At 35.9% G+C, this 18,247-nt stretch overlaps 1 protein-coding gene across 2 annotated transcripts in view; it reads left to right on the forward strand.

Annotated features, from left to right (window-relative positions):
* Positions 1-1,902: 1,902 nt before the first annotated feature.
* STYX (serine/threonine/tyrosine interacting protein) overlaps positions 1,903-18,247 on the forward strand; it is a 36,670-nt gene continuing 20,325 nt past the window's right edge. Inside the window, exons 1-3 of one of the 2 annotated variants that reach the window (XM_059914239.1) lie at positions 1,903-2,267; positions 12,966-12,998; positions 14,438-14,491. In XM_059914239.1, coding sequence (XP_059770222.1) covers positions 2,211-2,267; positions 12,966-12,998; positions 14,438-14,491 — 144 coding nt within the window. In that variant the 5' untranslated portion in view covers positions 1,903-2,210. The remainder of the gene's footprint in view (positions 2,268-12,965; positions 12,999-14,437; positions 14,492-18,247) is intronic. The other variant, XM_059914240.1, reaches the window with a different exon arrangement.

Raw genomic sequence — 18,247 nt, forward strand, 5'->3', positions numbered from 1 at the left:
ATGAGACTACATTTACTATGGTCTAAACTATTTAATAACCAAGATGAAGTTAGGTTTAGATCGTAGACTTTTGAATTTTATTTTAAAACAGTACCTATACTCAGTGTTCATGAGAGCATCTTGTTATATGTAACATAGATGTGTGTCTATATATATTCCTCCTTCCAGAAAGCCTTTATTTATTCTCCACCTACTATGATTAAGCTGTGTGATAGTTAATTGAAATAGTACATGCACATCCATAACCATTTTTTAGATTATGATTAAAAGTAACATTTGCTATTTAAATGTGACTTGGTTTTCTTGATTTATGTGAGATGATAGTTCCCTTTTGAGGAGGTTTGTACACTCTTCTCAGAAAGATTCACACATACATACACATAATTTTGCATATATTAAAACTTAGGAGATTTATTATTTCCCAGGCTCACCCATGGACACTAGGTATCTATGGATACCAGGCTAAGGGTCTGATGTAGGGGATGCTGATGTCAGAAATGTTCAAAACAAAAGTTCCGTTACCTATACACGATTCTTTCTCATATTATGTGGTAATTAAAGCTTTAACAAATTACAATAGGAAATCATCATTGGGCATCAATTAAGATTATGTTATTATTAAAGGTGCTGTTAAAAAAAAGAAACTGTCTTCAGTTTCATAAACACTGAAGAATGAATGATATATGACTCAGGTAATAATATAATCATTCTTCAAATTAAAAACTTGGTAGCAGAGTAATGTGTGCCTTTTTATAACTAAAAGGGAGAGAACAGTTTACATAGTGGTAGAGAAAATGGAGCCCTCAAACTAGTCATCTAATTAATACTCAAATTATTGAACAGTTCTATTTCTATATATGTTTAGTAGTGTATTTCATAAATATGACTATAAAAAGTAATAGTATGTCAGGTCTAGGTCAGATATCCATGTGGTCCTTTTTACTTTATCCAATGTAATCTGCAATTCAGTTAATGAATGACTATCTCGCTTTTTTACTTTGGTTTGGTGGTGGTGGTGGTGTTGTTTTTAAGGAATCAGTTTGGTGTACAAATCTTGAAAGTTTATGTGTGGGTTCTTCCACTTCTAAGCTTGATTTTCCTCATCTGTTTAAAAACAAAAAAGATAACATTATCTCCCTAAGCCCAGAGAAAGTAGTATATACCTGAACTTTATTAACAATATAGTATTAACTGACTCAAACTCCTTTTAAAAAGATATTGAAAGCCATATAGTTTAATAATACGTTGAAGTGTTAATAAGCTTAGAATTAAAGGAAGAGACCTTTCTTCGGTATTATGTACAAATTAGTGGGCTATCAATTGTTTCTATTTCTTAGGATTTTTTCTATTTGCCATTTTTTCTTGATATTTTCTAGTTGTCATATTCCCAAGTATTCTTAAAAGTACACCGTTTCGATTTGCTTAAAAGTGCTGGTGTTTCATTCTCTCTGTGGCATAAAGTAATTTTCAGGTGAACTCTTCATTACTCTGGGTTATAACCTCACCAGATAGGGCAGGATTCTGAGAGGGGAGAAAACTATAGTTTCCTTTCGTATGCCAGTTTATGGTGGCTAGGATGTCTTCCCCGTTCTTACACCAAAGAAGGGATTTGCGTCCAATCCGGAAAGGGCAGAGCTGAGTCGGATTATCCCACTCCCTTTCCCAGGACCGTCCTTCGTGCTTTCCCTCCTACCGCAGTCTCACCTCCTCCACCCCCGGTAAGCTCCCGCCGCTGCGCCTCCGGGGCCCCGCGGGCCCCGCCCCCCCGCGTCTGCGCTCTCGCGAAGGGGTGGGGCGGCGGCGCTCTGACACCTGGCGGCCGCGGGGGGCGGGCCGAAGGCGAGCGTGGGCTGGGATTGGCTGGGGAGGGCGGGGTGGAAAGGCGAGACGGTTGTAGGGCTCGTGTTGGTGCGGGAGCTTGGGCGGCCTTAGGGGCGCGGAGACTCGGCGGGGGAGGGAGACGGCAGCAGCATGGCGGCCGGGCACGAGCTGCGCAGCCCTCCTCTTTCCGGCTGTCGTCGCCGCCACCGCCGCCGCCGGAGTCGCTGGGACCCTTTAGTCTGCGTGTGTTAGTTGTAAGCCCGCTGCCTCCCCGTCAGTCCGGTCTACCCTCCCTCTTTCCTTTCACCGCTACTGCCAGCCCGAGTGTTGGGCCGGCGGGTAACTCTCACTCCCACCCCACCCCACCCACAAACCCGCGGGCCGGGACCATGGAGGACGTGAAGCTGGAGTTCCCCTCGCTCCCACAGTGCAAAGAAGACGCCGAGGTGAGTCTGTCGGTGACTGCCACTAACAGGCCTCCCCTTGTGGCTCCTCGGCCGAGGGGCGACCCCAGGCCCCAACCGTCGAAGCCTCCGGCTCCCCGGAGTCCTGTTGCCTCTTGAGGGCGTCCCGGGACCCAGGGGCGGAGCCTCGCCCTCCGGGGCCGTCAGCCCAGACCCCAGTCACTGAGTTCCTCTTCCCCCCCTGAGTCTCCGGCGCCGGAGCCGGGTCTGGTCAGCTGAATTCAATGAGATGAGCAAAAGCAGCCCTTTCCCCCCAGGTTCGGCGTCGAGGCCTTACTTGGAGTAAGGGTCCCCTTTTTTTGCCAAAGCAATGCGAGGGTAATGTTTTTAATCTCCTTTTGAGGGGTAATCTTTGGTGTCGTCGATTCACTTGTGGGACACACGGCCCCACGTGTGGAATAGACGTGGGCCCTGAACTCGCTAAGTGTGCCTTCAAAAAGTTTCCCGAAGTAGTTGGTTTGTTTTGGTTTGGTTTGGTTTTTGGTGTTTTTGAGGCAAGCCGTGACCAGCAGAGTAAATGTCACAAAGCTAGCTCGTTCGAATCTGAGAACTTCAATCCAAAACCTTGCCCTTTGGAGGGAAGTTAATATGGGGAATAAAATTCTTTATAACTTGTTCTCCTGATTTCTAATTTGGGGTTCTTTTTACCCCACCTTACTTCTTCCTTCCCTAACGTTTGTACTGAGTTTTTTCCCATCTATTTCTAGTTTAGAATACTTTATGGTATTGCAGAATACTAAATTAGAATTTTTCTGAAGACTCAATTATAACAGGACAATGATATTCAGATATGCTTTAGTAGGATCGAGAAAGAAAGAAATCTAAAATCTCTTTTTAAGAGATCATTCAATTTACACCAAATATTCATTCTATTGAGTGTCTTCATTTGTGGTTCACGTTTTTTATCGGGGGCGGATCTTTTGCTTGTGATAATAATCCTTGAGAATTTCATGTTTTAAGAGTAGACTCTTAAATAGGAAAAGAAGTAGAATTTAGGTTAGGTTAAAAATGAATGTACACTTTTTTCTTTGTTTTATATGGAATCATGTGAATGAAGAGTATGCTTTTATATCCTCAAAATGATTCAGAAATTTCATCACTGGCAGCAACCTAAGAAATAATGTACAGCAAGCATTCCCACTTCTCAGGTGAAGAAATTGTAGCTTACTAAGAATAAATGATATGCCTAGCGCAAGACACAAGTGAGGACCTTGGTCTCCTCATTCTTAATTCATTGTCCTTTTTACTGCACCTCAATTCTTCCCTGTTCTAATCTTAATAGTTCTAGTTTAAAATGTTTACAGACTTTGTATTTAATCTTTTATTGTGTAAATAATGTATCTTATCTTTGCAAAGATTATAAAATCTTAGGAGGGATATAGCTTCTTTCCTGTGTCGGACAGAAGTAATGCTTAAACTTAGTACATAATGATATTATCTACTGAAAGCCAGTTCATTCCTTATTTCATAGCACTGGATGTTTGTTATCTCTTGGTTACAAGTGACAAAAACCAGAGGAGCTTAAGCAAAAAAGAAAAGAAGTAACTAAATCCAGAAAGTTTGGAGTGCAGCTGGTCTCAGGGACTTGACTTGGTGGTATTAGAATGCATCAGAGCTGCCCCTGCCTTTCATTAGTGCTTGTCTCTACTTTCTGTCAAGGTCTGTTCTTTTTCTTGGGCTTCTGCACAGGTATGGAGTTGGGCCATCAGTTGCTCGAGGGTCATATGCTTACAGCATACACATTGAGGAACAAAAGTGCCTTTCTCTAAGCTTCAGTGTTTAAAATCTAGAAGATTGGCCCAATTTAGGTCATATGCCCATCCTTTGGATCAGTCAAGAGAGCCAGGAAGGGGTGAATACAGTGAGGGGTCCAGTCTAGGTCAGATGCTCACTTCCTAGCATCTGACCTACGGGAGTGAAGCTTTCATTAGTAGCCCTCCCACCAAAACCGTAGGAGCATTTCACGAAAGATGGAGGATGCGTTCTGGACAGACAAAACTGTAAATAACCATTAAATAGGGCATATAGTTACTCACGATAAACTGACTAATAAAACAGAATGTAATTTTCTAATTTCCAGTGAGATACATAAAGTGGCAAACCGTTTTACATGGTTATGGTGACCAGCCAGCATAGTTCCTTCCACATAGGAAGCACTACCAATCACAATCCAAATCTTGCTTAAGTAAAAAAAAAATTCAAGTACAGAGATTTCAGTGAAGGCTCTTAATGATTGTTGTGATCAGGCTATGGTAGCTTGATGATCCTGTCACTTCTATAAAAATATTACTTCTAAGTTTCGTGAAATACTGGTTAGAGCACTCTTTACAGGATAGTTGTTAGCAGAAATTTAGCTGTGTTTAGATGGGTTTGCAAAAAGATCATCATTCCTTTAAAACTGCTGTGATTTCCCATTGTTTTTTTTTTTAAACATCTTTATTGGAGTATAATTGCTTTACAGTGGTGTGTTTCTGCTTTATAAGAAAGTGAATCAGCTATACATATACATATATCCGCATATCTCCTCCCTCTTGCGTCTCCCTCCCACCCTCCCTATCCCACCCCTCTAGGTGGTCACAAACCACCAGCTGATCTCCCTGTGCTATGCGGCTGCTTCCCACTAGCTATCTGTTTTACATTTGGTAGTGTATATATGTCCATGCCACTCTCTCACTTCGTCCCAGCTTACCCTTCCCCCTCCCCGTGTCCTCAAGTCCATTCTCTACATCCTCTCTGCATCTTTATTCCTGTCCTACCCCTAGGTTTTTCAGAACCATTGTTTTGAGGATGAAGTTCAAACCCTTAACGTCATCAGCATGGTCCCGTGTGAACTGGCATCACCTGCCTCTCTAATCTCATTATGAGCTACTCTTCCCCTTGCTCCATTCTCCGTGTGCCCTATCCATAGTCATCTTCTCTCAGTTTCTGGAATGCTTCAATGTTTTCCCCCTATCTCAGGACCTTTACGTTACTATTTTCCCCTACCATAACTGCCAGCATTCCCCTTGCCCTCTCCTCATTAACTGTTTGCTCTTGGGTTAGATCTCACTTGAGGCATCATTTCTTCAGAGAAACTTTCCCTGATTTTGCCAATTCCTCCTGTCCCCTCTCTCATTCTCCAGACTAGTTCAATCCCCCAGGTTTAAAAACCTCTGTAGCACTTGCTACTTTTACTTTTATACCTAACTTTGTAACAGTTATCATACTTATAATTTTGATCAATGTCTATTTTCCACTATAGCCTAAAAGTTTCATAAGGAGGCTTGGTCACCAATAAATTTCTGTCTTATTTGCCTGCCACTGTTTCTTTCATTTAACAGTGTCTGATATATATCATAAGCTTGACGAATGTTTTTTGACTTAATGAAAGAATCTTGATTAGTTTTAATAGTAGAGTCTTACTTGTGGCAAGATTACAGTAGTTTTTTTTACATGTGAAGAAAAAAAGCAGCGTACAGTAACAATTTTTAAACAAATTAGTTACATAGGTAGGGCTGTTGCTTTTATAATTCAAGAATTAATGTTTTATCTTCTTTTCAGATAAAAAGTGACATATTTTTTTCAGCTGCAGTTTGGCAGCTTAAATGTTAGCCTTTCCATTTTCTTTTCTCTTTTGATTCTCTTAGTACAGAATCAAAAATAGGAGTTGCTTAATGTGTCTGACTGAGGATCCCTCTCCTAGCTCCTTTAAGTTTAGAATGGTGCTTTTTTAACCTGACTGTAGAGTAGAATCACCCAAGGAACTTTTAAAATAACCATGCCTGGGCCCCTATTCTGATTTAATTGGTTTAAGATGGAGCTAGATAATTCTAATGGCAGCCAGGTTTAGGAATAACTGATTTAGAAGCATCTTACTTAAATGCCCCTCTGTTTCTCCATATCCCCCCAACCCTCTCATTTTTGAGTAAAAATCTCTTTTGGTCCTTTGGTTTAAGTAAAGCTTGAGTTAGGCATGAGAACTAAAGGAAAGAGCTTATTCTGAAGAGGACTGTTTTTTTTGGAGGAGAGAAACTGTAATACTACTTTTTCTTTTTTGTGAAGTGTACCAGCTCAGGTATAGTATTCTGATGTTTTGTTTTGTTTTTTTCCTGAACTCCCCCAACCTGTATAAAAAAAAAAAATCCTCTTGGTATTTCTAAAAGTTACATGTTTCAACCACCCTAATCCATCTGATGATAAGAATTAAGTTTTTATAGGTTATAGCCTGTGTCCTTTGGTGAATTTATTTATTTGTTTATTGGTCTTTGAACATTTTTATAGCATTTTTTCCTGTCCCCTAAGTGTGATTTTATAGATCGTGTAACTGCATTTTCTTGAGAAGGAAGAAGAGAGCCTGAAAGGTGTTTTAGTATGTGGTACCTTCTATCTCATATTGATGATTGAAGGATTTTCACTTGTGAATTTCTGTCAGAAGCATGGTGTATTTCACAATTAAGGATATTTTAGCTTAGCAGGCTTGCTTTGGTTTGAGAAATATAGTTGGACTGCTTTGCTAATCATTGAAGCTTGGGAAGTTGATTCTACTAGTTATCTACAATAGTAATTCAGAATAGAACATTGGCAGTTATAATGGGAGTCTGACCCATTAATACTCCCATCTCTAAATTGATGGATTTTAGGAACTGTGGGCAGGTTGAGATTGAGTGTGATACACTCAAGACTTGGTTATTAGAGACATGTTCAGACAGATATGTGTCTGGTAGAGCACGACTGTAAGCATGAATGACTTTCAAAATCTTGATGTAGTACATTAAAGGCAGAATTGGTAGACAAGGCAGGTTTAAGATTTGTTCTGTAGGTAGTAATCAGAGCTAGATAAACAAAGAGGGTAAACTCCTGAGATCAGGAGTATTGCCTATTACAGCAAGTCATGCTCACTAAAGTAGGCTGCATGCTTGTCTGTCCTGTGAATAGGAGTAATTTTTCATTCTCTTCTATACAGCTTGCTTTTTACTCCGGTAATATTTCTTCTATAAATACAGCATACATGTTCTATTGAATACAACCTTATGAGAAGCTCAAAATTTATTTGAAGCCTGTTTCACTTAAAAATTCGTGTAAATTTTGCATTCTATTCCATATGTTCATGTTTGTTTTAATGTTTTAAATTAGTGGTCAGTGAAAATACTTTTTTTCTCCAGGAAAACAAAAAAACAAAAAACAAAACTTCTGATAAAATTAATACACCAGAAAGAAGCACATGTTTATCCTGTGGCTTTAAGTGCCATCTGGCATATTGCGTAGTATTCCCTGGAATATATGTACACCATTTCCCTATATATGTTCCTCTGTTTTTCTTCTTTCATCACACATAATGTAGAGATTTCATTTTAGGTAAACTCAAAAGTACACATTTCTTTAATCGCTTTCTTCTTTCTCACAGCTCTGACCAGTTTTTTCCGGAAGATAAGGCTGACTGTTAGACTACTAGAGAATCTTTAAAAAAAAAAAAAAGAAAAAGAAAAGAGAAAGAAATAAGATCCATAGAATCTAGTACCGTGGATCTCCTCAGTGCTTATTCTCTGGCAGGCACTGTGTTCAATGGTTAGCGGTTCTGTGACTAAAATGACAAGAATATTTGACCTAACTTCTTTAACAGTTTTTCAATATAAAAAAGTTGTAACATATTGGTAAGTTAACAAAGCAGGTAAACATTCAGTCTGTACAGTTTGATTACATTTCCCCCTCTACTGGCTTGTAAATTATATACTTTTTTCTATTCTATTAATCGCTATAAACTAATCATTATTATTATTTTATGTAGTCAGTATTTGTTTAAATATAACTATATGTTTGCCTTATAGTTCATTCTTACATTGAGAGGCTGTATAGTGTAGCGATTAAGAGAATGGACTCTAGAGTCAGACTACGTGAACTTGAAGTCAGGTTATGTAGGCTCTCTGTACCTAAAATAGAAATGTAAAATAGAGACAGTAGTACCTTTTCTTCAAAAAAACATCTTTTAGAAGTTCCTTTAATAAGAGTCTGCTGGTAGTAAACTCTCTTTTGTTTGTTTGTTTGTATGGAATTGTCTTTTATTTCACTCTTGTTCTTGAAAGACGATTTTCTCAATATATATTCTAAACTAACAATTATTTATTTCACCACTTTGAATGTATTGTTCCTCTGTCTTCTGCCTTTCCATTCTTGTAGTTGAGAAGTCAGGGTCAGTCATATTGTCTTTCCTTTATATGTAATCTATCTTTTTTGTCTGGATGCTCTCTTTTTTTAATAGAGATAAAATTTACATAGAGTGTAATGCACAGATATTAAATGTACAATTCAGTGAGTTTTGTTAAGTATATACACCAGTGTTTCTACTGCTTGTATCAAGATGTAGACCATTTCTCCCAACACAGAAAGTTACCTCATATCCATTTCCAGGCAACCCCTACGCCACCCCACATTAGGCAACGAATATGATGATTTCTGTAACCATAGTTTAGTTTTGTCTGTTCTTGAACTTCATATAAATTGAATCATGCAAAATGGACTGTTTTGTTTATGGCTTCTTTCACTGAACATAATACCTGTGAAATTCATCTATATTGTGTTTATGGGTAGTTGATTCTTTTTCATTGCTGAGTACTGTTTCATTGTATGAGTATACCATGGATAGACATTTGGGTTATTTGGGGTTATGATGAATAAAGCTACTTTGAATATTTTTGTACAAGTCTTTTTTTGTGGACGTATGTTTTCATTTCTCTTTGGTAAATCTTAGTAGTGGAATTGCTAGATTAATCAGGTAAGTGTATTATTAACATTTCATTTTATACTCAGCAGTGTTTGAAAGTCCCAGTTGCTCCACGTCATTACTAACATTTGGTGTTGTCACTTTTTAACTTTAGTCAATCGTGGATATGTAATGGTATCCTATGCTTTGAATTTGAATTTGTTGTTTTAATATAATTTGAATTTCCCTAATGTTGAGCATATTTTCATGTGATATTGGCCATTTAGATATCTTCCATAATGAGATGTCTGTCTACTTCTTTGCCCATTTTAAAAATTATGTTTTCACTTTATTGTTGGTGTGTATTTTTGTATTTTGGATACAAGTCTTTTGTTGGATATATGTATTACAAATGTTTTCTTTCAGTCTGTGGCTTGATCTTTCATTTTCTTAGCAGTGTATTTCCTTGAGCAGAAGTTTTTAATTTTCATGAAATCGAATTTACTAAATTGTTTTTTTCCCTTTGTGCTTAGTACCTTTTGTGCCCTCTTTAAGACATCTTTCCTTTTCCCAAGGTTGCAAAGATATTCTCCTATGTTTTCTTCTAGAAGTTATATCATTTTTGCACTTATGTTTATACACACACACACACACACACACACACACACACTTTTTTTCGTTCATTCAACAATTATTTATTGAGTGCCTACTATGTGCCAGGTACTGTCATCAAGTGCTGGAAATAGATACAGCAATGAAGACAGATGAGATGTTTGTGTGTGTGTGTGTGCTCGCATGCATGTGCATGCGCACACACATGTGTGGTCAGGATCAAGATTCGTTTTATTTTCCAGACATTTATCCAGTTGTTCCAGCACCACTTGTTGAAAGACTTTTCTTTCTGCATTGAATTGCCTTGGTGTCTTTCAGGAAAAGTAATTGACTGCATATATGTAGGTCTTCTGGCCTCTATTCTTTTCCAGTCTTCTATTTGCTTTTAGTCTGGAAAAAGAAATTCTCCTTTCTGTGTTTGCTGTGCTGCTGTTTCACTGTTTACTTGTGCATTTCTTTCCTTTATCCTGCTTGGGATTTACTGGGCCACCTATTTCTGAGGTATCTTTAACTACTTTTGGAAAATTCTCATTAATACCTGGTGTAATATCTCTCCTTTATTTTCTCACCCCTCCTTCTGGAACTTAGAGTCTATGGATGTTAGACCATTTAATTCTATCTTATATGTCTATTAACTGCTCATATTTTCCATCTCTGAATTTAGGTCATTTCATTAGTTCTGTTTTCCAGTTCACAGATTCTCTCTCTATGTCCTTCTGTTTAGCCTATCTGTTGACTTTTCATTTCAGTTATACTTTTTCAGTTCTACATATTCCTTTTGGCTCCCTTAAAAATTAGTTTCTTAATTTTTGGTCATACTTATGGTACTCTTATTTCTTTAAATATATTAAATGTGTTGTATTTTTCATTGTTGTAATTAATATCTGCCGTCTTTGTGGCTGTGATTCAGTTGTATCGCTTTTCATGGTGATTCGTTTCATCTTTTTTTTTTTTTAATGAATTTTATATTGCGAGTTCATTGGAACCTATCTGTTTGAATTATTTCTGATCTAGGTTTAGGGTATGTTCCTCCAGAGAGAAAATGCATTTGCTTCTCCCAGGAACCCATGGACACTATTTACCCAGGACCACTTGACATTAAATTTTCACTTGGCCTCACAAAGATAATTGCATTCTAATGCCAAACCAGAGTGAAGACCAGATTGGTTAGGAAGACCCCACCCCACTACTACCACCACCACCACCTACTCAGAACCAAAGCTAGGAAAGGCAAGAGTACTCATTTTTATGGGGATGAAGTGAGGCCCCACTCCATCCACTTTATCTTTCACTGAGGGTGTTGCCCTTTGGGGGTCCCAGCTTTTTGGTCATGATCTGACTTTGAGCAGGTCCTAGGCTTTGTCTCATGTGCCGTGCCATTTAAAATTAAGGCCATCATGAGGATGTGGAACAACTAGAACTCCCATACATTCCTGGTGGGAGTGTAAATTGCTCTTCTAAAACTTTTGACAGTGTCTAGTAAAGCCAAATATAGGCCTACTCTGATTTAGTCATTCCATTGCCACTTATATATCCAAGAGCAATAAATGCATATGTCCACCAAAGAGCATATAAAAGAGTTTTCATTGCACCTTTATTCATAATTGCCAAAACCTGGAAGCTACTTAAATCCCCACCAACAGGAGAGTGAGTAAATTGTGGAATATTTATACACTAGTATACTGCACAGCAGTGAAAAGGAACAAACTACTGATATACACAACAACATGGATGAATCTCACGGACATTAGGCTGAGTGAGATAAACCAGACATAAAATAGTACTGCTGTATGATTCCATTTATGTGAAGTTCCAGAACAGACAAAACTAAAATCTGTAGTGATGGAAGTTAGTGGTCACCTCTGAAAACAGGAGATATTGACTGAAAAGAAGAATGAGGGAACTTTCTGGGATGGTGGAAATCTTCGTCTGAGTGGTGATCATATGGGTATGTATGTTTGTAAAAATTGATTGAGCTCTACATTCAGATTTGGGCATTTTAACACCTCATTATAAGTTCTTTTATACCTACATTTTAAAAGAACAGAAAGAAATATAAGGCCATGAAAAGACTAGCAGATCTTCTCAGTATGCTCTGTTTCAGTGCTTACTACCCTTGCTGTGTTTGTGCTTTCTTGTGTTCATGAGTGTGTGTCTCTCTGGGGATTTCCCTCACTTCTTAGTTCAGCTGTGCATTTAAAGATACTTCTAAAAATATATTTTAACAGTCATTTCATAGATGGTTTCTCAGGGTTTATAGTCCGCTTCTACTACATTGCTGAGACCAATTTTCAAGATTAAAAACGAAAAATGTATTTTGTTTCTCTATTTTAAAAAAAAATGCTGACTGTCTTTGTAGGAGTACTATTCTCTCTTTCCATTACAGAGATATAACATTTCTACCTTATATGTTAAAAATACTTTTCTGACTTGGGGAATCTGGATGGAGGGTAAAGGGAATTCCTTGTACTATTTTTTTCAACTTTTCTGTAATTCTAAAATTATTTCAAAATAAAAAGGTGTTTTTTTTTTTTAACTTTTTGCAGTTTTAACTTTAGAAACCTAATTACTATTTATAATTCTGAGTTTTAAGCAACCAAACTAGAAACTTTTGGAATGTAGTCCATTTACAAATGAGGACTATCTGTCCTATATTTGATTCTTCATTTCAATTCACTGTAATAGCTTTCTTCTTTTTCTTTTAAAATATTTTCTGTCTTTTGCCATTTTGCATTGGCATTTTGCATTATTTTCCAACTTCTTTATCTTGGTCTGCATTCCAAGAATGAACTCTGTACTTCGGTGAAGTGTATCTGTAAAGGAACTTGAACTAGACAGAATCTTAAGCCCAAGTGAGATATGGGAAAGGCTGTTTGATGAGCATCTGGCAGTTTAGATCAGGAATGACAAATAAATACCTATCACATTCTGTTCTTTCATCATTGCAGATATTGCTCAATGACCACAGCACTCTTTCCTTCCTTGAGTCTTTCTCCACATTGGGTTTTAGCTATCTACTGCCAGTTGGTTAGAGTTGGCACGAATGACAAAAAGTCTATTTGACATCTCTGATTTAGAGGATCATTTTTGAGAGAAACTTCTGGAATACCTATCCTTATTATTATTGAACTATTCCATCCATTATAAAGTAACATAATCATAATTTTGGAAGCCCAGTTATTTAAAGAATTACCTTAATCGTTGTTTTCTTGTCACTTAAATTTTCAGGTGTTTGTGAAGCCAATTGAATCTTCTATTTTTATAGAATATTCTATAAGTATAATGTATTTTTAAAAAATCCATACACTTGTATATTACATCTTTAACTTTTAATTGGGTGACATTTTTCATAATGTTATTTACTTTTCTTATGTTTTCCTTCCATTTTTAAGGAGTGGACCTACCCTATGAGACGAGAGATGCAGGTATGACAACCTTCTCATTTATTCCAGCCAGCCTGTATTACTGTTACTATCATTGTTGAATAATTTAACCTAATTTCACAAAGGATTTGAGTCCTGTTGATTCATGATCCGTAGGTTCATCATTGAGTATTTTAAATATTAACATGTTTAAAGTTAATCGTGGCTCTTAAAAAGATGGGAGATGAAATTTCTTTCTTAGATTAGAACCATGGGCATAGTAATATATGTTTGTGCTTAATGAGTCACTTTGTTTCTCTTCATCTGAAAAATTGGGTACGATATTTGTATTATTTCTGAAAACAGTTTACTTTCTGTGTTTGTCTAGCTTAGATAAACTCAGGAGAGTTGACTGTAAAGCACATCACCCTTTTGACTAATTGCTCATCTTTGTGTCTGATTCCCAGTCAACTTTCATAGTGAAGTTCTCCAGAAGATTGAGTTGAATACTCACAGTATGGAATGAATGAATTAGTGATAGCTAACCCACATAGCAGTACTTTTTTTGTTTTGCATTTCAACTTTGCTACTCCCAAGATCAAGCAATGTCTCCCCTTCTCAGGAATCTCTTGACTTCTAAAAATCTGTTCCCTTTCTCTCTTTGTGAAAATTCACTTTTTAAAAATATGTGATTACCCGTGGGGCGTTTTACTTGGTGCTATGGGGAATGCAAATATGAGTAAAATTTAGTTTCTGCCTACAAGAAGCTATTAGAAGAAATCACACCTATACACAAATAATTCTGATGTCCCATAGAACCGAACTACAAAATTATATTAGTATATAGAGTATGATATATACTCTATATACTAAAAACTTTCTATATTGAATTCACATGGAATTCACATTGAAAGCTTTCTATATTGAATTCACATAGAATAAATTTTAATTCACCATTCAGAAGTTATTTATTTAAATTGCTGAGACTCTGTCAATAGTCAATAGTCTTTTTTTTTTTTAAGCTTTGCAATAATACTTTACATAGGTAAAAGTTGTAATCTTGTTTTATCTTGTATTACTTTTGATTTGACTGAATAAGGTTTTGTGTAATTCCAAAGGGATGATTTTCTTTATACCTATTTTATTTCTAAACTATAGCAGAAAATAGAAGTAAAATTAGGGGTGTTTTAGTAATCTAAAAGACAACAATACAATATAGTAATTCTACTCAAACTGCTTATAAAAAGCACTATGGAAGTTCAAATACCTGACTTTTCAGAACTACATTTAAACTTTAAATGTGTCATTTGATTATATAAAGCACATCTGCATTTCTCTTCCCAATCATTTGCTCAGTGTGGCTAGAAAGTACTCCCTAAATAACAGGCTTTTTAGCAAATTATTATAACAGCTATGAAAACACTCAGCTAATCCACTTATATGGTACATATTTTGTATAGATTTAAATTGCTGATGGTAAATAGCTCAATTTTTTTTCCTAGGAAATTTTGCCTGGATTATTTTTAGGCCCATATTCTTCTGCCATGAAAAGCAAGGTAAGAACTTTAGATTAGATTCATCAAGAGACCTTATTAACCAACTATTTGGAGTAAATTTTTTTAGTAGAAAGAGTTTTATTTGAGGAAGGGTGCACCGATATTGCATATTAACAGTAGTTGTCACTCTGGAGCACCTACTTCTTTCCAAATTTTACTGGACCAGTGATTCTCATGTTTAACCACAAATCACAAATGAGTTTTTGTATTTTTTTCCTCATGAAATCCATGTATTTAAAAGACTTACCAAAAACTGACCTTTAATAATTTATTTACCCTCTAAGATGTTAGACATCTATAATTGCTAATCATAGTTTCTGAAAAATATGAGATACAATTAAATCCCAAAATAAGGTTATTTAACATTTTAGTTAAAGGGTAAGAGAGTATGAATGCACTCATACACATCCACATATTTTAATTGAAGTGACTCAAATCTTCTGTTCTTCCAGACTTTAGAGGTATGGATGTTCCAGGTTGTAAAGTATTGTACTATATATCTAGATGTCCTATATAGTTAACCTGAAATGTATTTCTTCAGTTACACAGTTAAAAGGGTAGATCTCATTCAAATATGTGTAACAGTGTTATTGTCACTTCTAGAGGATTCAGCCCTATGAATTATGACAGTGCTAATTCTCTCTGAATTCTCTCTGAATTATAATGTGAAACATTATATCACAAATGTTTTCCCTAGTAGCCTGCCTATTTAGAAGTCAGTGTTCTTGTGTATGATACTTACCTGCAGTAGGTTTTATAAAAACTGTAGAATTTAAAGCTTTTATGAAATAATTTGATGTATTTACGAATTTTAGATGATTGGGAGTTTTTTAAAGTTAATGTCGTTCCTTTTGGTATTGGAAGGCTTTTTGACTGTTGAGGACTATCTAAGAGTAACCCTAGTCATTCTGATGGCCTACAGCTAAGTTGGAAAGGTGGGGCATGGATAAAAAAATATCTATGTAAATAAATACTAAGGAAAGAATATGGTAGATAACTATAGAATTAACTGTGACTTACTTTGTGAAAACAAAGTTATGCCCAAATAATGTAATATTCACAAATACTGGCCTTCAGGATGATTTTAGACTATTTGCTTTTTGTATTCTCGCTGCACTTTATAAATATACCTGTTATACTCTTTCTCACATTAATTTATAAATGTTTGTTTACAGATCTATCGTCTCAAAATCTCTTCCCCCTAATTTCACCATAGTCTCATTAGACTGAAGAAAAGCTTCTATGGCACAATTTGATTATTTCCCACCATGAGTCATTACAGTAGAGCCCATATTTCTTTTCATTTCATCATCCAAAAAAATAACAAAAGAATAACGGAGATAAAGAAACCTTAGGGAATAAACTCCTGTTCTAATAAACTCACTTAGTTTAGCCTATCTTTTATTACATTCAAATACAGTTTTAATAAAAGGGACATATTTAGGTTCTTTGTAAGTAGTGAACCATTTCTTTTTCTAAAATTTTTCTGTTGTTTGTAGGTATGAGATAAGGTCATAATTTGCTTTGTATAAATGAAAGTCTGTTGAAAAATAAAAACTGTTTTGTGTGCTATTACTTTTGGGTTCTATCTTAAGGTTTGTTTTTCACTTAGTAATCTAATGTGCCTTCCAGGCTTGTTAAAACATGTTTTTATCCCTAATTTTATATATGTCTTCTTGTAGTTTCTCACATTAATAGAGTAGATATGAAAACTTCACATATCATAGATCAATCATAAACATAGGAATGAATATTGAATTTACTTTGGAGTTTCCGTAAATGTGAATATGGAACACTGATTTATTATTTTTTTTTAAGATTTTTTTTTTGATGTGGACCATTTTTTTTTTTAAGTTTTTATTGAATTTGTTACGGTATTCCTTCTTTTTTTATGTTTTTTTGGCTTTTTGGCCACGAGGCATGTGGGATCTTAGCTCCCCAACCAGGGATCAAACATGTACCCCCTGCATTGGAAGGTGAAGTCTTAACCATTGGACCACCAGGGAAGTCCCCATTGATTCACTGTTAATCCTACCAAATGCTTACCTCCTTTCCCCTGTCTCAGGATGTACTCAGGAAATACAAAGATAATTGAACTCTAATCTATGCCAGACATAGGAAACCTAGCTGCAAAAATTAACATTTAAAAACCACATTTTCTTAGCTTAGGCTGCTGTAATAAATACCATAGACTGGATGGCTTCAACAACCGACGTTTATTTCTCACAGTTCTGGAGGCTGGGAGGTTTGAGATGAGAGTGCCAGCATGGTTAGGTTTTGGTGAGGGCCCTCTTCTTGGTTTGCTGCCTTCTTGATGTATCCTCACATGGCAGAGAGACGAAGCTCTGATGTCTCTTCCTTTTCTTATAAGGGCACTAATTCCATCATGGGTGCTCCACCCTCATGGCCTCATCTATATCTAATTACCTCCCAAAGGCCCCACCAACTAATACTGTTACCTTGAAGGTTAGGGCTTCAACATAGGAATTTTAGGGAGACACAAACATTCAGTCTATAACAAATAGAAATTATTTTTTGACTTCTTTCATGAATTATTAGTATTGCTGTTCTGGACTGTTTATTACAGAAAGGGAATTAAATATATAGGATTATAAACTGAAAATAGAAAACTCAAGGTTATAATTCTGATTCTTCATGATTTGTTCATTCATTTCTTGAACATATAATTATTGAACAAGTTCTATGTTCCAGGCACTGTTTTATACATACTTAGCATGAATCGGTGAACAAAGTCCTTATTCTCATGGAATTTATGTTCTAACTATTAAAATAACGTCACCTGTAAATTTCACTGAAACCTATAGTCACTTGCAAATAAAAATTTATTTGATAGTTCTTAGAGTTGTCATGTTAAATTGTTTTAAATGTAGAGCTCAAAAGCACCACAGAATATAATATCTTTTGGAGTTGCCAGTTTTAACTTTAGGAGAATTTTTAAACCCTAAAAGGTTAATTAGGTTTTGTGAATTGTATAACTTAATTCTGGCTTATAGTAGAAAAAGTGTACTGGGAGAGGCAGGGAGTAGTCTAGAAATCAGTGATGTTGAACAACTGTTTATGTCATAGTGGTCCTCTCTAAAAAATAAAAATTGTAGTCAATATATGTAACTGCCATTAACTGAAAACCCTTGCTGTGTGTTCCAGGCAGTATGCCACACATATTTTCTTATATAATTCTCACAACCACTCAGTGAATAGGTAGGGTTTTCCTTATTTTCATGTGAGAAAATTGAGCCACAGTGCTCAGGTCATTAGCAGAGCTGGGATCTAGAGCTTGGGGTCTCTCATGACTCCAAAGCCCATGCCTTTAACCACTATATAGTGTTATAAATAAATAATAAAGAGTATATAAATGTAAATTATAAATAAGTAATAAAGTATAATAATGTAATAAAGTACATGATACAAAGGTCAAAGTGTACAATAAGGTATATAATGAATGTGTAGTATTGTTTCCCAAATAAATTATCTTTAAGGTCATATCAAGCTCTAAAATTATAGATATAAAATAATCCTGTTAGCCTTTTGAGGACATGTAGTATATTAACCTTGAATCATTGAAATATTTTGCTGATCACTTCAGGTATGTTATTATGAAATTAGCTTTGATCCCCTGTACTTAAAGCTCAGACGTGGCTACATTAGTTCTAAAGTTGAGTCCTGTGTATTTTCAAGTATCTGTTTTACAATAAGATGATGTTTTGTATTTTAAACTATTTCTCTCCTTTTTTTTTT

This window comes from Balaenoptera ricei, chromosome 2 (assembly GCF_028023285.1).
Source record: "Balaenoptera ricei isolate mBalRic1 chromosome 2, mBalRic1.hap2, whole genome shotgun sequence".
NCBI classification, from domain to species: Eukaryota; Metazoa; Chordata; class Mammalia; order Artiodactyla; family Balaenopteridae; genus Balaenoptera; species Balaenoptera ricei.